The sequence below is a fragment of the Anser brachyrhynchus genome (assembly GCF_964034855.1).
Source record: "Anser brachyrhynchus genome assembly, chromosome: 13".
Lineage (NCBI taxonomy): Eukaryota > Metazoa > Chordata > Aves > Anseriformes > Anatidae > Anser > Anser brachyrhynchus.
The window spans coordinates 7,713,648-7,736,367 of record NC_137708.1 but is presented as its reverse complement, the minus strand read 5'-3'; the positions used below and the strand labels follow the sequence as shown (position 1 = coordinate 7,736,367).

The following is a 22,720-nucleotide window of genomic DNA, read 5'->3' as shown; positions in this document are numbered from 1 at the left end:
ACATGCAAAGAACGGTGTTATGCAAAACTGAAAAAGTTACATGTGAAACGCATGGTAAGTGGGCATTAATGCACTCTGAACACATCAAAATAGAGAACATGCCTCCTGTGTTAGTAGTAGATTTCTGTAGCTATTGGTTGCTTAAGAGGAAAGTGCTTAAAATAGGCTAGCACCTACACAGCTGGTGCCAGTGCCGCAGCCACCCAGCCCGCCAGGCTCCGTCGAACCCCGGGGAGGAAGGGATGTGCTGCTCTGCCCGACCTGGTGACAATCCTCCAGGACTTTGTCTTCTCAGAGGGGACCCTCCTGGAGGGCACCTGCCGTGCTCACTGGAAACCTGACACTATCAGGCGTTCGTGCAGTAGGATTTCCCTCCACACCCTGCAGAGGGTCCCGTCCATGGGATGCCCGGCACAGGGAGCCTCACCGCTCTCCTGCCAGTCTGGCCAACAAAAGCTAGAAATCCCGGTGTTAAAAACCCCTTTACCTAATGCAAAGCAGGCCGCTTAAAAATAGAAAAGGAAAAAAAAAAAAAGTGGAAATCATCTGTAAATCTTTTTCGCTTTGCTAACCTGAATCCGGACACACTGCTTTACCCACAGCACCTGCTCTGTCATTTCAAATGATTACTGGAAACAGAACAGGAAAAATGACCCAATTTCAATGGAAATAACAACAGTGCTGTGCGGTATGCAAGCAGGTTCTGGGGTTTCCTGAACACAACTAGGTATGAGGAAATGCACAAGACTATGCCATCCCATCCTACGTTACTAGAAGCCAATTAAAGTAACACTGGATGTCTGAAAATCTCTAATCTTTTAGCCAAACTCCCCTACTCCCTTCCCTGCAAATAACATTTGATATTTGAATTCATTCATTATCTCTTTGTTATAGAAAGGTGACTTGTGCTGAGCTGTTAGCATATTTCATTTTGTGCCCTACTTTAATTTTGGGCCAACAAATGAACTTATTTCATGTTTGTCATCACAAGCTTGTGTCCACAGGCTGCATGTCCACACCCAACGCAAGGACGTGACATGCTTTTCTCTATCTGGGGACTTAGTAGCCTCTGCAGAGCCTTTAACTGAAGGCTTATTAGAGTGGGGGGGGGATGCCTGTGACCACATTTTTGGTCCTTCCACGCCCTGCATGCTGCCATCCAGCCTGCAGCCCCATCCTGCCCCTGGAGCTCCCTGCCAGCACAGCCTCTCTTGAAAAACCTCTCGGCTCCTTTCTATGCAGCTGGTTTAACTCCTGCTGTGCGCAGCCGAGAATAACTGAGAAATTGCAGAGAGCTGTGGTATTAATGATATCACTCAATTTGTGGTTTTGCCCTACATCATAAATAAATACCATCCTTGCACTTTCATACAGAAAAATTTCTCCTCTAATTAAAGCCTTTCCTTATATTTTAATGCACCATGCAAGCGCAAGACTGTTTAGTCTACATCAGGGATTTGGAACATGCAAAGATTAAGGGTGGTTTCCAGCCTGCTTGTTTGGTTTTGGAACAATTTAATTCCCAAAGTGAAACGCACTGTTTAATGAATTTTAAGAAGTAAACCTAACAAAACGCCGTGAAGCTACCTAGAATCTGCCTGGAGCAGAGGAGCCACAGCCCCGCCGGCTGCTGGGCACTCCATTCCTTGGATGCTGGGGCTCTGAGCCTGACACGAGCCCCATCCCTGTCCCTGTCCCTGCTGGGAGCCTGGGCAGTGAAGCTCCCAGGCTGCTGTACCAAGAAAGGCTGGTGACTCAGAACCGGAGTGCTCATTCAGTAAAAGGAACGTTACAGAGGTACTGGTGAGTAATCCCAAAAGTTTACCGCAAGGTAGGGAAGGACAGCACTGCAGTTGCAACAGGGGGTGAGAATGGGAGCTGGGGTTTATTTTGGGTTTCCCCACACCACCTCCTGCCTCCTGGGCTGGGGGTTGCTGCGGGGGAAGCGACACCCCAGCTGCTGCATCCCAGCAAGTTACGGGTGTGCAAAGCACTGGGGTTGAGCACCCCACAAAAACACAGGTGGGAATCGTACAGAATACCAACAGGCCTTTTCCTCCTCCTCTCGGTGCAGCACGGCTGGGGGCCTGATCCTGAGCGCTGCTCTGACACAGCTCTGGCCAAACCCAGAGGAGGAGACCAGTGACATCCGGCAGGCGAGGTAGGGACGCTGCAAGCTACAGCAACAAAATCCCCTGCACCTGTTCCAAGAGCGCTGGCTACAGCAAACACCAGGGACAGGGCTGACTCTGCAAACACACGTGCTCATGCTTTGCTTGCAGCTCAAAGCCAGCTGCAGCGACAAGCATCCATCACCGGTTTGCACGACTGGGCATAGCTTTACACAGTATTTTTTCTCAGCATCCCTATTAACTAAAGGAGCAGCAAACCTGTGCCTTCGCGATGGGTAAGAAACCTGGGCACAAGCGCTAGGGATTGCCATAAAATCAGGGTCCTCTGCACGCACGCAGGATTACCTCCTTGTAACTCAGTGCCGCTGATGGTCTGAGTGGAGGAGCAGGACGGAGGCAGCTCAAGCTCCAAGGCTTGAGGATTTTGGGGGGTTCCAGAGGGCCACGGATCTGTCCGGTTGAGCTAAATGTCTGAGAAAATAGATGAGAAGCAGTGAAGATTGTTAGCCACCAAACAAAGTAGTCAAGCAGAGGGGGATGGACAAAGGTTCACCATGAATGCCTTTTAGACACCTAAGTTGCAACAAAATTAGGGCAGGATATATGAAAAATGGTACAAGCACCGCATGGTTATAAACAAAACTGCAGGATGTGAAAAGTTTTATATCTGTATTACCTCAATATCACAGCACGCTGCTGAAAAAGAGAGATCAGCCCGGGCTGAGAAACAACAGGCAGCAAACAGGCTGGGAGGCAGCACACTTACCGAATGAGCACTCCAGGACTGCGTTTTGGATACGGTGTTGCATGTCCCTTTGGTCAGCCTTTGCAAGTGGTCAAGCCATTCGTGCAAGTCCTGGCTGCTGCTGCAGGACACGGTGATCCGCTCTGTCATGTTCCCTGCAGCAGAGGGTCAAACCATCATCTTTAGCGAGTGGTAGAGATGCAGGAAGAAACACAGGAGGAGCTCAGCTCAGCAGGGCAGCAAGCGGCTCCTCTGTTTGCAAAGTTCAGTGGCCAGAGACCACAAAGACGTGGCTGCCTGTCCTGCTCTGGGCTGCCAGTGCCCAGCAGCCTTGGAGCAGCACAGAGAAGCCAAGGGAACCGGCACTGGGAGGAGGTAGCCTCAACCAGGAGGGACATGCCCAGAACTCAGACAACGCACAGGAAAAGAGCAAAAAGCACAGCGTGGTGGTTGTGAGGAGGACTGGCATCACTGGTGGCAGCTGCTGTTCGGACTGGTAGGGACGGCCCCAGGCAGGGGCCACACTCACCTGCAATTTCAAACACGTGCTCGTTCCCTTCGGCGTCTTCCAGCTTTGTCAGCGTCATTCCTGTTAAAGGCAGCTTTCCCTAGGAGAATTGAGGAGGAGTGAATGTCTGCATCTACTTCCAATGTTATTCTGCTCCTTTCTGCTGACTTTTTGGGAACTGCCATTAAAAACTGATTTGCGAAGGCTTCAGACTGCAGGAAGAGTATCCTTTAATGTATGGATCTAGATTTCCCTGCACAATTAGGTCAAACCCCTGAGAAGAGGCTCCCATGACAACTGAGTCATCCCCAGCTCATCTGCCGCCCTTTCTATTCATGAGGTGCAAACCCTTTTTACAAAGAAGTCAGGACTATCAACTTCCCCTCTTTTTTCTGAAAGCCTTCCCTGTCCCTCTGTTTTGCATGGCGCGCTGCCCGTTCACCTTACTCCCACTGGTGGGTAAAATGTAAAGACCCAGCCAAATCCTTCCCAAATCTCCACCGTCTGTCTCACAACCTTCTCATATGACAAATGACACATCAGCAGAGGAGTGTCCTTTTCCTGGAGGGCACTGATTGTTTCAGGCAACTGGAGAGAAGCCAAGCTCGAAAGAGCCCGGTGGCAGCCATTCGGAATAGTAAGACACCCGAAGTGCATCATTCGGGGTGCCTCACACACAGGAAATTTGGGCTTGTTTACAGTGGGCTTTATAATAGCGAGATATTGTACGGAGACAACACAACATTGACAGCCAACTGGCTGTCTGGGGCAAAACCCCACAGCTGGCTCAAGACACTTGACACACACACTGAATTCTTGAGAAGAGCACGAAAGATAGGGATTGGTGTGTTTTATTTTTATATTTTTTCTAATTTCAAAGTATTCACACTTCCCAAATGCTGACTAACCAGTTGTCAGGACAAAGCTACTTGCAGTAAGTGTCCTGGCATGCATGGCAAAACAAAGCCTTGGTTCCCAGCCCATTTGCATAAAACAGAGATTTAAGGAAGGAGGGGAGTTGAATTTGATCAGAGATATCTGATTTCCTTTTTCACACCTAATGCTTTGCAACTTCAAATTAAGCATGCCTACCTGATAGATGAACCCGCTCATCCGTGGGCTTGCAGACAGCATGAGCAAAACATTGGAAAACAACAAGAAATACCGCTCTTCTTTCTCCTGCGGGGATAAGAATTTAGGTTAGTCCAGTTCACAGTGTATCACAAGTACTTTCCTGCAGCAAAAGGCACCCACTGCAGCTGGAACCACAGCCTTAGAGAGACCAAACCCAAACCAATTATTTTGGCTTTTTTTCTTTACAGCATCTTATTTCTATACTGGCTTTTCCAGGGGAGCCTGCATACATTTTTGTCTGCATCCTGCTAGTCCTAAAGATATTTTTAATTTCCTCTTCCCATCATTTCAAAATGCCTCAGAAGACTAAGACCTTATGTCCCCAGCACTTCACGTCCCAAACAAAACTCTAGGACTAGACTCTGCAGAGTTTTGTTTTACAGGTCTTCCCTTCCCAGGGAAAAGTTGCTACAGCAAGCAAGTAATTCATCGATAGCAGGCAGCAAACACCAAACATGCGGTATTCGTGGGTCTAACACTATTGGCAAGCATCTGCTGAAAGCACAGGTGTGATACTTCGGGACCAGTGATGGGTTTGGCAGGGATCCCTCTGATTCCCTGCTAAACACAGTCAGCTCTGGAGTGGAACACCATTACAGCCACCATGCTGCGCACAGGACGTGGCAAAATGATGATGCTAATGCACACGTTAAAGTCACTCTCATTTCTCAGAGTAAGTCACAGGGGGAAAGGAGGGGAATTAATGTGCTGTTTGACACTAAGACACTTCTTTTGCTGGAAAAGTGTGTCACTGAAGGGCTGAAGCTAAGCAACCAGATCTTGATACCTGACTCCAAAGACGTGCACAGTTCCCGTCGTGCAGTGCTTGTCCAGGTAAAATTATGTATCGGCACATTTTGTGAGCCCTTTGCTGGCCTGGGGTCAGAGTAGTTGTCACCTTGCACAGCTGATCCCCCAAGCAGAGGGCATTTGGTCACAATGTCTTTACCTGGAAGCTGCACTCACCTCGCTCCCCCCACTCTGCACCATAACCTGGGACATGTAGATGATGTTCCCCATCGTTTTTATGTCCTCTCCTTCCCAGCGCTGAATGGATTCAGAAAGGATCTGCAGCTCAAGTTGTTTCCTCTTCCTCAGCTCCTGACACTGTGACTGGAAATCACCACAGTATGTTTTGTTAGCAAAAGTGCAGATGCAAACGCAGACCATCCTAAGGAAGATGGTTTCACCAGCCAAACTTGCTCAGTGCTCAACAGATTGCACCACATGCAAAATTTGCCTGCAGTGCTCCAGGTTTCACCACTTTACCCCAAAAGAGACCCAGAGCGATGAGACAAACTTAGCAAAGGTCGATAGTATTGGCCAGAGTTACACATACAAAACGCTTGCCATCTTGTGAAAGCATCACTACTTTTCAACCAGAAAAGCCTGCTTTGGCTCTATTACACAAACCTTGTCAAAAATCACACCACAGCAATTTATGATGTAATGAATATGTTAAAATGTCAAAGAAATTGCATACTGTACCGAGCAAACTTTTCTTTCCAAACCAGTTCTACCTCTGAGAGTACAGGGTCACATTTTCCAAACCAAGATAGCCACAGAGTTAAATGTTGCTAATTTTGCTGGTGTTCAGAAAGACTCGTCCAACTTTGCTGAAACAGCAAAAAGACTTATCCTTGCAGCGCTGCAAAGCCCCCACGACTCAGATAGGCAGATATTTTCTTATCAAAATCTGCAAACCCAGAAGTGAGAACTTGGCACAGTATTTCAGCAATGCAGTACAGCAACACGAAAGGCAGCTTCTGAGGCTGCCGTAACTCAAAAGACTGCAGCGATACTTCCAATTGTGGACTCAGAGCTCCATGGAGCAGCCGGTCTTGCAGCTGCTTTCAGCAAGCAAAGGACAATGCTGACTGAGCAAAGGCAGCCCTGCGAATCCAAGCAAAACTTGTTTTAACTGACCTTTCTGCCAATGGGAAAAATTGCTGCAAGGCCAAATCTGGGCTCAGTTTTCACCCACTGCTTGGTTTTTCCAAACCCTGGTTTCTGATGGAGATTTTCCTCCTTTCAGACTCAGGAAGGAGTCGAGTTTCATGCAAATTCTTTGACTATCCAGATCTTCAGGCATGCCCAAAGGAAAGGCTGCCCTGGGTCTAGTATGAAAAGACACAATTTTGTGGGGGCTTCCTCTGGTTTTGCAACTACTGGGTGCTTCAGCAGCTCCCTGACTGTCTGAATTCGAAGTTCTCAGGACGTAAATTCATACTAAATGCACAGCAATCCATCACAACCTGTACAGAGGCACCAAATGGCAGAGTTCTGCAATTACTGCCCTGCCTTTGCCCAGGAGCCTCTGGTCCCAGGCACCATGCTTGCGTTGCGAGGAGCATCTCTGCCCATCTAACCTCGAACCCATGCCAAACCCCTTTCGTTCTACCATAATTACACTGAATTGCTCAGTGCACTTCTCAAGTAAAAAAATTACGAGCATTCCTAAAGATGAATGACATCTTATAATTTAACTGAATTATTCCCCTACTACCTACTAGAATTAATGGAACGGGAGCTGAGTTTCTAAGTAAATGTAACATGATCGCCCTTTCCTGTTTTCTATGAACTTTCTCCTCCGCATCTTTTATCTGCACTGCTAAGCACTGAAAGCCTGCATCTGCCATGCTAAGGAAGGAAGTTGGACCACATCTGGAGTGGTTATAGTGAAAGGTATTTAGTGGCTACAAAGAGAAATGATAGCTTTTATAATAATTGAAAGAAAGCTTTGCTAGGTGAAACCTTTGTGCATGCGGATGGTTTTCACCCCTCTTTTTGATCTCATTGCACTAGGATTTTGAGGGGCATAGGTAATACAGCGCACAGAAACAGAGCCGGTACCTTCCTCTGACTCATTGTTTTGCTGCCATTTGTCCTTTCCCCACTGATGGCCATGGCACCAGGAGCCACAAATATCTGCACCATGGCCAGGGCCTCCTGACGCCCGTGGAGCACATCTCAACAAAGCCCTGAGCTGTCCAGTGGCTCAGAGGGGACCCTTCGGCTGGCACCAGCATTTGAGCCAGACACCGGTACTACTCCTTCACAGCTCACCTTCAAGAGCAAAGGGCTGTATAGTTGTATAGTTTCAAGTGGCAAATGGCCAGGGTAAAAAGGCAACAGGAGATGAAAGGGTCCCAGCCTCCACCGCTACCCATACATGGCCTTCTGTAGCACTGCGCAGAGCCAGAGACTTCTGCTGCTGGGACCACAGAGCCAGCGTGTAACTGCTGAAACATGCAACCAGAGGGGCACTCTAGGCTTGAAACCTGAAATTAAGCATCTTTATCACCCATCTTTTCCATTCCAAAAGACCTTTCTTTTCTTTTAAATGAGGAGACAAATGTCAGGCTTGACTCATTCTTCATGAAATGCAGCTCTGAAATGGAGTGCTCTATTTTAAGAATTGCCACCTACCACAAGAGACTTGAAGGATGTGATGGCTTTCAAGATGTCTTCATGATCTGCATGCGCCTCCTAGTGAAGGGAGAGAAAAAACCCTGAATCACGAACAGCAACAGCCCTGCGAAGTGCCCAACATGACTGATGGCTCCAGTGCCCCCAGGGCTTGCAGGGCCCCAGGGGCAGGCATCAGGGACTGCAGGGGGCAGCCCAAATCCCCCAGCTACCAGTGCTGGCTTCCTCACCACCCTGCTCAACTTGGCATCTTTTAAAGCAGCTATGCAATTCAATGATATCGGCCTATTTAATGAGTGTAAAGAGGCCAGAGCAAGACTAGAGATGATTTTACAAAGCTTAAGGAAAATAAATTCAACCAGGCAGACCCTACAGGCAGGTAGGGTGGATTTCTAGTTTCACATTCACAAATGGAACTTCTGTTAGTGTGCAAATATTCCAGCCATTACACCATCAAGGGTGCAGTTTCCATGAACATCAGTGGGAGCTCCAACTCTGGGTTTAAGGGAGGGCACATCCCAGGCCAGGGAGGGGAAAGCAGGATGCTGCCTCTTATCTCTGGCTGCAGCTGCACACTGGTACACTCCCTGGGCATTCGGGGCCCTACATCACAAGCTCTTCACCATCCAGACCTCATGCCAAGCAAATCATAAGGTATTTAGGCTGTGATGGAGCTACCCCCATGGCTTTTCAGAGGCCTGCCCCATCTGCAGCTGTGCAGCAGTGCAGGGAATGCTGTGCTATACATCCACACTGCATATACCCACATCATATACATACATATGCTTCCCAGGGCATCACAGCTTAAACCTCAACCCTCCTTACTCATGCAATAAAACCTCTACTCCCACACCCGGCTTAGAAACTAAAAGAAACAGGTGACGTGCGTGTCCCTGAATCCACTGCTGACCCTGACATGGCACTCTGCAAAGAGCACGCCGGTCTATGTATGGTCACAGTGGCTGCATCCAAGCTCAGCTCTGCCCCTGCAGCTCAGCCAGGCCAGGCGAGAGGAGGGGAGGTCAAGTTTGCCTAAGGTGCAGGGTCTTATGCCCTTTCCTATAAAGAAAAACCTCTTGCTCAAACACAGTGGTTATAATCCTTTGGCTGGGACATGGATTTGAATGATCATGGCTAAGTCTGCTGAGTAATTAACTGGTGGTAATTAATATCAGAAGAGGGAAAAGCGAAAACATTTAAAACCAGATTGTTACTTCTTGCTTTCCTCACCTCCTGGTACTGGAGGTCTGCACCATGGCTGGAGCACACCACCAGGCGAGCAGCAGAGCCAAAGCAGTAAGGGACAGAGATGACAACAATGCCTGGGTGACAAACGTCCCAGAGCAGATCTGCTGCCCGCTGAGGAAGTCTCTACCCGCTGGCTGCTCTCCCTGCTCCGAGGCACTCGCTCCTCCGCCCCCGTGTCTGCACCGGCTGCCAGATCCACGCCTGTGTGCGCGGCTCTGCTTCCAGCCCGGAGCGCAAGCCTCGGGCGAGGAATGGGGACATGCCTGTGTGCAGCAGGAGTGAGCAGCCAAGGATAGAAATCCCATAAAACGGTTATAAAAATACTGATTTATTAGGTGCTGGGCAAATAAATGCCAGCTGTAGCCTGACGCTGAATTCCACTTTGGGATTGGCCCATATTTGGCTCAGGCAAAGAGCAGGCGATGTCTTCCCACAGCTTCCCCCAGCCTCCCCCACCTTTCCTGCTTTGGGGCAGCTAACGTCCCATGCAGATATAACAGCCCCTTCCAGCTCCTTGGAGCGGGGGTTAAGTACATTTAGCAGTGTGATGCTTCAACACTAGGGGAAGGAGCAGAGATGCCTCCTGCAGTTTGGGGACAGCTCTTGCAGCACCCAGGGGCGCAGCCTGCCTGGTGTCCCACCTACCTCCATGTGCCGCTCCAGCTCCTGCAGAAGTGTCACGTATTTATCCAGCCTCAGGAAGGGTTTGCTGAGGCTCGTGGTTAAGATGAGAATGCCTGGGTTGGCCGCACCCTGGCTCTCCATGAACTTCTCCAGCTCATCACTATAAATAGATACAACAACAAGAAGCTGGGCTCACCACCGCTGAGGGCTGTGTTTTGCTGCCTCCCACTGCTCTCCTGAGGGCCAGGGCTCTCTTCTGAGCTGCACTTGACTTACAGGCGTTCCAGCCTCCCCTCCCAGTAACCACTTACAAACACAGCAGCACAAGAGCCTGCTCCCCGGGGATGCTGCGTGGTGGTGGGTGTTTGTGCATGCAGTGTCTGGGGCACATCGGTGATGGCACAGCAGAGTGGCCCAGGGCGAGGTGTCTGGCTGATGGTGTGGGCTGGCTGACAGTGCTCATGTCATGTCAGAGGACGTGCAGCGATGTGGTGGGAGCTGTGCCACCGGGACCCCTCTGGGACGCTGCTGTTAGCACACGCAACGCCCATGTCAGCACATTTGTCCAAGCTGATTCTTTAAGAAAACGGGTCAGGCTAGTGAGAATCATTTACAGGGACCCGGATCTTTGTTAAGCTGAATTACAGCTGGATTTCAGCAGGTAAGTAAATATGTTGCAAGCTTCTATTACAGAAAGGGAAGAATTAAACAGTACAGCTGGGATCCTGGCTTTAACATCACTGTAGGGGGACGGCTAAGTTGCCTTAGGGATGACACAGTGGTAGCCTTTCAGCTTAGTGTGCTCTTTAGCATGACCTTACACAAATTCAGGTGTCTGCTCAAGTGGGACACGCTGTGAAGGAAGGCGTTATTACTGTGATCTATCAAAGAGTCTGCAAAGCAACCAGACAGCTGAACAGCAGCTCAATTATTAAACTGGGTAACTCTGGGTGATTTTAACGAGCATCCTCCTTTTGCAAGAATGTGCCCCACACCATCTTGCCACAAGGGAACATCCCCCCCATCTGCAAGTGTGTGGGCACTGCAGCAGTGGGTCTGAAACAGCATGCGGGTCCTTAGCCTATAACAAGCACAGGAGCTGCTGCTGCAAGGGCCGAGGGAGGCAAAGGGTTATTGCCTCTGCTTTACCCAGGGCAAGAGAGCTCTGCATGCACAGACAGGACCTGTGAGACCAGCTCAGGTCAGTGCACGGCAGAGCTGCACGAGCTGACCAAAGCAGCAGGCGATGTCTGCACGCTGCAGCAGAGAGGCAATGCTGAAGAGCCCAAAGCCTGCCGTCAACATGCGGGGCAAAAGCCACGCTGGCTCACACGCTAATGGCAGAAGTAACTTTAAAAGGAGGAATTTCGGTCTGGGTCTCCTCCTGCATTACTCACCTGTGCTGCGTGAGGACATTGACTGCAGACGGGTGGTTAGCACAGTACGTCAGGTAGAGGGACCGGAACTGGGGCATCAGGTTCATAAAGCAGCCTCCCACGCGTTGCTGGTTCTCGGAGAGCCTGCGAACACCAACACACCAGCACACTGTTATTGAGGCTCTTCATCTGCACCCTGCAGCTACGACACACTCACCCATCTGCCCAGGAGCCACCCACTGCACGGGGACACTCCCAGGTCACTGCAAGACTGGAGCACCCATCCAAACACCCGTGCCTGACACTTGAGAAGGAGGAAGAAGGTCCTCAGGTGAGACTGGATGTCTGTGCTGCAGCCAGTATCACAGCCCAGTACCAGCCCGGGACACAGGGTGACCCAGCCTGCCCTGTCCCACCAGCTGAGATGCAGATGGGATGCTGCAGCCCCCTGCGGCTGGTCCCTAAGGGAAAGGATTACCTCTGATAATTTGCTTTTTGCTCACAGGTAATCCCACCTTCAAGCCTACCATATCTCCCATCACACACGTGTCTGCATCTTTGGGCTAGTGACACTCTGAAGTCAGCTGCTTCAGCAGACAGCTGAATAGTAGAAATGTCAACATTTCTTCTACCTCCTGCCAAAGCACTACCTGCTGCCTTTCTTCAATCCTGTTATTTTCTTCTATATTTAACAAGCCTAAGACAGGAGCCAGGAGGAACGTTAATGAATGGGTCTTTCTATTATTTTTAGCTGCAGTTTAATAGCTTAACACCCTCACTGCCGTGGCATGAGCTTACTTTGCAACATCTTCCAAGGCTTGATTCAGTGTTTGCTGAAACGCGCTGATTTCTTCCACATTTCCCAGCAACGATGCGATGTCCACAGCGCTGAGCCTAGAAGAGTCAAATCACCAGTTAGCACCAAAGGGATGCTGGGCAGTGCCTCTGAGCACAGCTCTCAGGAGCACCCATGGTATCTGCAAGCAGCCCTTCCAAAAAGGCCTAAGAATTTCTGTTTCCCCAGATACACCATGGGGCATGGGGAAACACAAAACCCATGATCTGTGAGCTACAGAACACAGCCTCCTGGAGAAGATGTCTGCTGTCAAGGATTACCTTAATTGGATTTTAATCACTTAATCACGCTAATCTTCTCAGATGTTTAGCTGTCTAATAGACACAGACAGATGGGATTTCTTCCAGGGGCGGGGAGGGAGGTGTGTGCACAGACACAAAGACCGCTTTGTCTTCATGGGCTCATGCTGTGGGTTTCCTACACGAGGAGGGTCCTGCAGCGCAGCCCCTCAGGTGGGGGTCGCTTTGTTCCCTAAGGTTGGATTTTTCCTAACCGAAAGCACCATGTCCGCTTCTGTCATCCTGCTTCTGTCACTCCCTTACACTCCTCGTTTCAGCCATTTGCCGCCTACAAGGTAGGCAGGCTGAGAGCATGGGAAATTTTCACAGCTGGAGATATCCCAACGTGAAGGTTTGGGGAAGGAAGGCAAGACGTGGAGGGACTTTAAGCAGATCGCTGCATAGATGGGGAGACGGGGAGATCACTTCTTGCTCAGCAGCAGTTTGGGTTTAGCGAGAAGCAACCTAACCACAGGAATATGTGCTGTTGCTCACTAAACAAAGAGATGACTAGGAGGTGCCACCTGGGGCTGAGAAGTCACAGCAAGACAAATTACAAGGGAAGAAGCCATGCAAGGCACACCGCCAGGAAACATGCATGCCAGGACAGCCACACAGGAGCTTGCAGATGGAGGCAGCAGCCAGCCCTCGGTCGGACAGAAATGCCCGTCTCTAGCAGCTGAACGCCTGCATGATTGCTGAGGAATAGGAAAAAGCAGAAACCTGTACAAACGTGTGGGTTTTTTTCTGGTTCACAGAGAAGTTGTGAGGCTTTACGAGAATGGCAGTGACAGTCCCTAAACATTCAAAAGCAGGAAAGTAATGAACTATGGTCAATTTTACGGGGTTCTGTCCATCTCAGATGCCCTTATATCTTACTTATCATAAGACTGGAGGGGTCTTAAGTAAGTTCCCAGAAGTGACTGTAGTTCCTTCGCATAATCTCGTTCTGTTTCCAGAATATTTTGCAACACCTAGGGTGAGAGACAGAGCACTGAGTAGATCTTAGTACTAGGGACTAGTCAAAGGAACATGACATCAGCTTCCAAGTGTGGCAAACCACAGAAGTGTATTTTATGTCCATGAATGCATTTAAAATTGTTAATGCAGAACCCAGAATGCTCAGGAAAACCCTGGTGGTTCAATTTATGGATTTTACATTGCAAACCGGGGGAGGCCTGGACAGCAGGTGTTAAGGGATGTTTCTTCTTCTCTGGCAAAGCATGAATATAATGTAAGTTCAGATCTGAGTTTAGTATTTGGTTCCTGAGAGGCTCATGCCTAACCCTGCATGCAGAACTGGCTGCCAAGGTATGCAAACAAACGATTCGTGCATGCATCCTGGGACCACCATTTGCACAAAGGCAGGCAACAATTTAAACACAACAGTGGCCGGAATAAGGACGGCTCTTGAGACAGCTCAAGCCAGGGCACAGCTCACTGGCCGCTGCAAGGAAGTGCCCAGTTTGGCTTGGCCCTGCGATTCCACCTCAGCAGCCAATTTGCCTCCAGCACAGGGTACATCAAACCCACGGCCCTCGCTCCCAGATTCTCAATGCAGGAAAAAAAAAAAACACACTCCAGTTTCTCAATGCAGAAGAGCTTTTGAGACAGTGGAGGTGGTTCCCAGCTGTCTGGAGATATTGTTTCTGCTTTGCTTTGTTTGAAATATATTTAGACATGCTGATGAGCATGTTTCACCTCCAGCACTGAGAGGCAGGGATGTCCACATGCATGCATTTTATCTGGCTTATACCGCAGGGCTTACTCAAGCCTGGAGGAAGGTACCTGCCCCCTCTGCCAGACATCACCACTCTGGTAGCGAGATGGCAGAACAGGCGATGTTTCTCTAACCTTTCTGCAGCCACACGTCACAGCCTGGCATACTGACCTGCTCCAAAACCGAGCCAACAAGCCAGGCTGGGAGCTGTGACCACTGCCCCTTCTCGGGGGCTGCAGCTTCTGCCGGAGGCAGTGGGCAGACAGCTCGGGTGTAACACCTCCAGCCAAACCCAAAAAAGAGATCGTGGGTCACAGCCCTAATCTGGCTCGCCTTGCGCCGTGACATTATCTCCCTACCTTTATCGATGGGAGATAGTAACAGACAGGAAAGGGCTGGGACTGAGATATCGTGCCTTATTCTCCAACACCGATCTCAAACTACCACCCCCGCTATGCTATCTTAGTTGCCTACTTTCAGCCTCTCCTCGTGACATTTTGCAGTGACTTCCACTTGTGGTTTATTGTCTTGATAGCCCTGAATCAAGCAAATGGCAACAGCTGCATTTTAAATACAGTCTCATCACCAATTGTTACAAATCGTTTCAATGATTTCTAAGGTAAGGAGCCAGTTCATAAGATTAATAATGTGCTACTTATTAAAATGTATGATCAGCACTTTAAAACTTACCACAGGGTAATAATTCTTTGTCAGCTGAGTGCTTTCAAGTCCTTTTAATGCTTTGGGAGAGAGTGGTTTATCTGTACAAAAAAACACATCAATAAATTATAGCGCACAGCTCTCATGCTAGCAGGAAGAGTCACTGCTGCATCATGTCCATCAAACATAACATCACCCCTGTAAACACACAACTTCAGTTGCAGGGTTGGTTTTTCTGCTTCAGAAAATTCAGGAGCGAATTGACGACGTGCAGTCGCTGGCTGCAGCCGAGCGAGCCGCAGCCGCGGCACTGCACAGCACCTGGCAGCAACTCGCAGGTTTGCTCCCAAACCCCTGGCAGCAGCCCCGTGTCTGGCACTGTTTGGAGCTACAGTGCGCCTTCACCTGGCCCGCAAAATCTGGGTTTTAAAAATGGGTGTCTACCAAAGATGCTGGATAGAGCATTTAGTTCCAGGCAATTCACAAACTGAAGCCAACGCCAATCGGTAAATTAACCCTGATCCACCCCTGCGGTCACCTGTGATGCAAAATCCGTGTGTGAATGAAGGCAGATTTGAAGAAAAAAAGCTCACGCAAACCTTGTCAATTCTCGTCGTCCTTTTCTTACGCATTTGCTGAATCGCTGCGGACGCCACACGTGCGCAGAGGCACGGACGCACCCCCACACCAGCCCCCGCTCCGTTGCTCCTTCCCTCGCAAAGCGCGTCCCCTGCCAGCAGACCCACCAACAAGCAGCGTGTGCTCACAGCAGAGGAAGCAAGACCTCTGCTGCGCTGCCGCCAGGACACGCAGCTGGGAAACTCCCACATCTGCTGGGAGATGTGCCCGTCGCAGGCCGGGTTCGGTCTCACGACCCAGGTGAGAGCGGCTCTGACACCTCTGGCCGGGCAGCCCAGAGGCACGGTCGCAGCTGCGGAGCCGGCCAGCCCACAGCCCCTCGGAGGGCTGCGCTGTGCAGGGCGGCCAGGCCGGCCTTTCTCCCTGTACGCACTCAGGGAAAGCAATTACTTTCACGCTGACAGCAGGGGAGAAGCTGAAATTGATAAATTCAGCTGCTGGGAAGCGCGGCTTGACGTATTGTCTAATTATTGCCCTTGTAGAGCTTCCCGTCGCTTCCAGCCAGGAGCTCTGTGCCTCGTTTAAAGGCTCCGAGGAGCTTTGCTCCACGCAGCTAGTTATTTCGACCCAAAGGGCACGCTTAGGACACGGTGGAAGTACAGACACTGCTGAAAAACGAGTGACTCTATTTAGAGTGACAAGTCTCGCGCTTCGGAGGCGAGGAGAGCAGCTCCCGCTGGCTTGCAGCAAGGGCTGTCCCCCGGGCAGCAGTCATGGTGGGTTAGCTGATGCTCCCTGCATCGGTCGCTGAAATACAGCCACGGGCCCTCGAGCAAGCGGAGACCGCTCTTTGGCTTTGTGCCTGCACCACGGGAACAAGCCCTGCTCCCACGTGAAGTGGGAAGACCGGGGGGCAAAAGCTTTGCACATAAAAAAATCTGACGGGCTCCTACATCGGGATCAATGGGGGATTCATCCGTGGCTTCAATGAGGTGCTGCTTCATGCAGCTCCCATCTGACCTATCCCGTGGGACTGAATTTTGCTCTCCTTGTATAAAGTGGTTCTCTTCTCCACTCACTGACTTAATTAGTGATTCCTGGGTTGTGCCAGACACGGCTTCAATCTCTGCTGCAACGTCCTGCTCCAGCTCAGACATCATTTTCCCAGAGGGAAATAGTGGGAGATGAGATATCCTAACAAAGATCATTTCATTTAGAGTTAAACAAAAACTGGCCTAATTCTGAACACTTACTCATTACTTTTGTTCTTCCTTCCTCTTCTTTTTTGATTGCTAGTGTGGGAGTAACGATGTCTAATGGGGGTTGCAAGTTTTGCAGCCCTTTTGCAGCCCACTCCTTATGTCTCACGGTGTTTGAGGCCAGGGCTGATCCTGACCCGCACAAACAACACCGAGCACACAACAGGTCTGCATCTATTGTAAGTCTTCAAGGCACGTTAAGAAAAAACAAGTTTACTGTCACGCATCCTCAGAAGCACAACAGGGTGAACTGCTTGAATGGCTATGCAACACCACGGGGCAGTTCGCCAGGGGCATGCTTCATGTCATCATCACCCCACATCTGGTTAAAATCACATCTCAGAAGATGTTAAGGACACTTGAGACAAAGCTCAATAAAGGCAAGTGTCATCAGCTGGATTGTTCCCTCGCTCTTTTCTCAATACTGCCTGTAGCTTCACAGCAGAAAATGCATCTGGGGGAAAATGTACTATGTGAAATCAGCCATTGCTATGCACAAAACCAGGGGTCTTTCCCTACGGCCATACAGTTTTTGTTGCTTTCCTCACTGAGACCGGGAGTATCCATTCCACCACCGCCAGAAATGGCAGGATCAAAGGCAAATGCATTGCCTGCCCTAGGTCTCTAACAAAAAGCTAATTCTGTGTTTCAACACTGGAGCGACCTGACAGCTCCCCAGAACAGCGGGAGGCAAGCAGACCCACGGAGCAATCTCCAGCCTCGTCCTGCAGCGACGTGCCGCTGTGCTGCTGGGGCTCGGCAAAGCACACCGGGGAAGAGGGCAAAGCAGCTCTCAAGGAAGTCATGCGAAAGCCTGAGCTTTCCCCTCCCGGCGCCATTCATACTTCCATTAGCACTGCTGCTTTAAGCACACTAACGGTCCCTAATAAATAGCAGCAATTTCCCAAAGGCATAAGGATCTACACTGCATTATACCACTGTCATTCAATCAGCCCTTGAAAGCAATTTGCTTACCGGTGGATTTGATTTCTCTGACGTAGTTGCTTGGGAACCAGCCTGTTTTTCCATTCAAGGTCCCTTCCCACCAGCCCCCTTCTTCAACCCGGGTGACATAAATAATGTCTCCTTTGTTAACGGAGAGTTCATCCTCATTGGTCTGCTTAAAATTGAACCTGGCCTTTACCACCAGCTGATGACTGCCATTCTCGGTCATCTCCTAAGGAAAGAAACATGGAAAAACATTAGTGGATAGTCCAAAAAAGCAGAAGCCAGTAGGACAAGCCATTGTTCTTTGTTGTTACAGCTGGTTTTTTCAGTATTGCACTTCAAAACAGCAGTAACATCTTGCTCTTGTGTAAGCACTCCCGCCAGAGGATCACAAGGTCCCTCCCAAGAATTAACTCAGTCTCACAGTGCATTGGGAAGCAGATAAGCATTGCCCTCTTCATTTCCCAGAGAGAAGCACCACAGTTTGAGAAGCCACCACTAGGCTCTCTCCAGCCCAGGCAGCAAAGCTGCGATGGAGATCAGGGCAGAACAAGCCACGCTGGCACGCTCGACCCAGAGGTACTGCTCACATCCCTCTGCCCCCACAGCCATTAAACCCTTAATAAAATTTTAAATAAAGGATACCACAGGCTTGGACTGCCTCCTTAACACCCTTGCTGACTGTGAAGCTGTGCTGTTGGAGTCCGCGTGGGCACCTCCAGCCGCAGAGCTAAGAGACGACAGATGCGAACATGGCCCTTTTGACGGCTGATCTGGTAAAGCAAAAACAACGTCTGAGATTTACCCTGCACTCCCCAATCCCTCTGCGTCACACCAAGCAAAGAACGAAGCCCACAAAGGAAACAAGAACAGGGGGACAACAGCTGGAGGAGCATCTATCAGAGCACAATACCTAAGGCATTCCCAATCAACAGTCAGGAAGGTTTTGCTGGGCTGGGTTAACTCTTCCATGAGGGAAGAAGCTGAATTACATCCCGAGGCGCTCCTACATTACGCCAGCCCTGCGGCCACATACCCAATTGCAGTATTTTTTTGAAATCGCCCTTAAAACAGCTGAAAAATAAACTAATGCTTAGCCCGGTGCTGCCCAACTGGGAATGTCTCTGGGATCCAAGCAAGCACCACTGAAGGTGTTTCAAAGGTTAGCTCGCGAGTGAGCGCTCTTAGGTCACCTCTGCAGCTGCGGCGTGGGCTTCCCCGCAGAGTGGGGAAGAACGCTAAAAGGCTAACAGCTGTTCGACACATCCTTCTCTAGATAAGTCCTTCTGGGTTCAGTACACAGCTGAGAGAGGCTATGCACAATTTTGATTACCGTTCATGGACCGACGCCACGAGCCACGTGAGAGAGGGATTCGGGTTCCTCTGAGGAAGGACAGGAGCTTCGCCCCCAGGAGGCTGACGGCGCACAGAAAGGGCGAAACCATCCCAGCAGCTCTCTGCTGCTTCCTTCGCACGCTCCGAGCTCGTCGCTTTGCATACCGGTCTCTGGGCCCGATCCTGACACCACACGCCCGACGATGGAAACAGTGCTGCTCTGACACAGATCTGTGTTTCACAATGAGCAATTCGCTTTTATATTGACACCGAGGAACTTGCCAGAGGGTAAAAAGTTTTGTGGTTGCAACTGCCCTGTGCTGAGAGAGAGAATCGCCTTGAAGGGAAGCACCAGCCTCTGCAGGACCTCGCAGCACCTAGCCCTAATCCTGCTTGGATGCTGCACAGCTGCGAAAAGAGGGGGTTTCAGGGCACTGCGGCTTCCTGTAGTCCTCTGCTACTGTACCCCACGCCACACTGTGGGAAAACAACCAGATCACCTCCTCTCTATGTGCCAGCAGGCAAAAATGAAGCAACAGCAGATATTATCGTTTCAGGAAATTGTGTGGAGTACTTTGAGATTTCCCTTCTAGCTTCTCCTTAGATCTAAGAAAATGCCTGTATTCCAGAGAAGTTACTTTCCAACTGCAGTGTGGAGCTTGCATGCCCGCAGATCACAAAAGCCCTGAGAAGAGCAGACTGCTGTCTGCAGGTGTCACTTGGCTGGGCCTGCAGGTCCTCTGGATAACATTGGGAGTTCTTCATTGAAAACGCTGCAACTGGAGAAGGTGATCAAGCGACCAAGTGTGTGCACGACTCAGAAAACACAAAGCTGAGACCGCTGTTTCCCTGTTATCCTCCAGTCTGAATGTCAATATGGAAAAATCATTCCAAAGGGGAAGCTTGGTGGGAGTTACTGGAACTCAGCTGGGCTTTTATTCTCCCAAGAGGATTTTTGTTTCAATAGAAAAACACCTCGTCCTTAGATCAGACCTGGAGCAACACAAACTGCAAGCTCTTCGGAGAGGGGACTGCCTTCTGCTTTGTTTTTCTCTGCAATGCCTTGCACAATGGGACCAGGTCCGTGACTACGACTTCCAGGCGCCGCTGCCTCACAGGTCAACAGCCATACCTTAAACACGCACTGGGCTGTCCAACCCCTGCTCCAATGATGGACAACGTTCATGCTAAATCAAGTGTGCCATCGGTGAGTCAGTTTTCTCTCTCGCCCTGCTCATTACACAATTGCCTGATGACCACACAGTGAATTCCCAGCTCCCCAGACTGCAGCAGCAATAGCGAAGCCTCTTGGTATGGAAAACCCGCTTTGCAAACACAGGATTTTTTTTCTCTGAAGCACCCTGATATTTGAGCAGGAGTGGTTTCAGCTGCTCCCAGCAACACACAGACCAGGAGGGGTGGCCAGCTGCCAGTCTGAGATGTTCTTCCCTTGATTCCTTCTAAAAAGGGAGGGCGTAGACCGCGAGTCTAGACTTCTCTGCTTATTCAAGCAATCAGCCACAGTCCCACGGAAATGACTTGGTTGCTGCAGATTTTATGCTTCTCTCTGCCCCTCCCTATCTTCCAAAGCTTTTATAAATATCTGCAGCAACCTAGAAACAAATGTAAAACTGACTTTGACAGTTTGGCAGGGAAGTGTATCATTTATATTGCATCATGACAGCGTCCTATTTTATGCCTGGTCCAGCATGGAACGCTGCTGCCATATGTTGCTTAAACTACGGTTAAAATAGCTGGGTTTTCTGCTCACATTCCTACACTATTTTGGGCAGAAGAGCCTAGCCTGATCCATCACAGCTGGTTTTCCTCCCCTGCCCTCTCTTTCAGATAAAAGCATCAAGCTCTGTGTTGCTGTTATCTGACAGACAGCTGCTGAATACTGAGTTTAACACTTCACCATGCTCCTAGTTATTTGCATAGCAAGACCCACGAAGACGTAAGGATTTGGGCTTCAAGTGGATGCTCAGAAACACGTTCTCACACCGCTTCCCTAGCTGTCATCTCCTTCTTGCCATCTCCTACACGGGTGTCGGGTGCTCTGCGGGGAAGGGCTGTGTGTGCAGCTCTGCCGGAGCCCTTGTGACAGCAGAAGCTGAAGGAGCCGGCACCAGGCTGGTCCTGCCACCCCTTTCAGCCCTGGCGGACAGACAAACTGGGCCATCCGCAGTGGCGGCTTGTAGGATGCAGGCTCCTGTTTCTCAGGAACTTGGCCAAGCCACCAAAAAGCAAACGTTTTAGGCATGTATTTATTTTACCCTGTACTTTTCCCAAGGGTGCTCTCTGCCTGAGCAGCTAATTATATCACAGGCATTGCGCTTTTTAACATTTAAACAGAGAAAGCATATGCTCAAACAGATGTTTGCCATGAAACCAAGAGGATCCCAGCTCCCCCATAGCCCCTTGGGGAACACGTGATAGAAACTATTCCACTGCAAAGCCGTGTCCTGAGCTTCCCCCAGTGATTGCAAAAAACCAATTTGGGGCTGTTAATCTGGGGACTGCTGCAACAACAGCACGGCAGCCTCGCTGTCCCATCGTCACGCAGGGAGCAAAGGCATGCTCCCTCCGCTCCAGCAACACGCCAGGAGAGGCAGGAAAGCCTCTGACTCTTTGCTCTCAGAGTAATGAAGCTGATGCCAATCACAATTACAGCGTTTGCAAAGGCTACTCCTTGTCTAGGCAATCTGCATTTTATACCCCCATCGTATTGAACTGCGGGAATTTTCTAAGCGGGGTCACCAGGTGCTGCCATTTAATGGGCCGGTGAGAGGCTGTGAGATGTGCTGAGGCTGCCTTCCCATCACCGAGAGCCGGGGAGCGAGCCGGCGGCAGGGCTGAGGGCTGGCTGCAGAGGGGCAGTCTGGCAACCTGTGGCTCTTTGGAGCAGCGCCGCACACACACGCTCACGCTTACTTACGTGTGCGTGCGTGTGTGTACGTATATACATCATATACCCCTTGGTGTTTATATAATATATACATTAGAGTTTATATAATAGTTTATATGAGTATAGTATGTATTACATATAAATATAAAAAGGATTTTATAAAACCTTGCATCAGAACAGAAAAGGGAAAAAGAAAGAAGAGGGTCCTGTCCCGGCGATGAGGTTGTTTAACTGAACACCCGAGCAGCTCCGCAGCACCGTGCTAGCAGATGAGAATCCCAAAGCAAAAACTACATTGGAAAAGTGAAACAACTCAAAACCAAAACAAACTAAATTTAGACAAAACACAGTGAATCAACAGAAAAACCTGCCCATGAAAGGAAAATGGCGTTTTGGGTTTTGAATTTTTCTACTTTTAATCATCTCAAATGTAATCTCCCACAGGGAAATTGAACTCGCATCCTGGTGTTGGATTTTGGTGGGTGTGCGGGGCTCTCTGTGCAAATCCATTTTGTATGATGGGGCGATAAGTGTTCTCCACCCTGAAACATCTCTCCAGCTCAGTGCAGACCTGTTCCTCAGCCCCTCAGTAAGGAGACCCTGGTCCTTGCATCCCTCCCCTGAACACCACACTGGAACCCTTTCCTCTGTCAGTACAAAAGCAGGGAACTGTCTGTGAAAATACAGAAAACCTTTTTGTACCCCCCATCAAACCTCTGCTTTCAAAGCCCAAGTGACTGAATATATTGGCATATAGCAGGCCGCAGAGAACAGCCAAGCATTGGGGATGGAAAAAAGAGAAGATGATTTGCTTTGCTTCAGCAGCCTGCTCCTGCACTGAGTGAGACAGGAGAAGTCATCAGCCGCAACTGTCAGCGTTTGGTTCCCAATTATGGGATCCCACTCCACAGAGCCCCGAGGAGGAACATCAATACAATTGACTGAGCATCTGGCAACGTTGTTTGTTTTGACATTCAGTAA

General features: G+C 49.8%; 1 protein-coding gene across 14 annotated transcripts in view; it reads right to left on the bottom strand.

Annotated features, from left to right (window-relative positions):
• Window positions 1–22,720, bottom strand: part of ARHGEF6 (Rac/Cdc42 guanine nucleotide exchange factor 6) — a 40,199-nt gene that overhangs the window by 6,799 nt on the left and 10,680 nt on the right. For 8 of the 14 annotated variants that reach the window (XM_080554233.1, XM_080554237.1, XM_080554229.1 and 5 more), the window contains 13 exons: window positions 18,142–18,269; window positions 17,524–17,725; window positions 14,741–14,811; window positions 13,210–13,304; window positions 11,995–12,090; window positions 11,218–11,340; window positions 9,842–9,980; window positions 7,949–8,008; window positions 5,486–5,632; window positions 4,478–4,564; window positions 3,407–3,485; window positions 2,899–3,032; window positions 2,478–2,603 (listed from right to left, as the gene is read on the bottom strand). In XM_080554233.1, the coding sequence (XP_080410359.1) occupies window positions 2,478–2,603; window positions 2,899–3,032; window positions 3,407–3,485; window positions 4,478–4,564; window positions 5,486–5,632; window positions 7,949–8,008; window positions 9,842–9,980; window positions 11,218–11,340; window positions 11,995–12,090; window positions 13,210–13,304; window positions 14,741–14,811; window positions 17,524–17,725; window positions 18,142–18,269 (1,487 nt within the window). The remainder of the gene's footprint in view (window positions 1–2,477; window positions 2,604–2,898; window positions 3,033–3,406; window positions 3,486–4,477; window positions 4,565–5,485; window positions 5,633–7,948; window positions 8,009–9,841; window positions 9,981–11,217; window positions 11,341–11,994; window positions 12,091–13,209; window positions 13,305–14,740; window positions 14,812–17,523; window positions 17,726–18,141; window positions 18,270–22,720) is intronic. The other 6 variants (XM_080554239.1, XM_080554228.1, XM_080554232.1 and 3 more) reach the window with 2 other exon arrangements.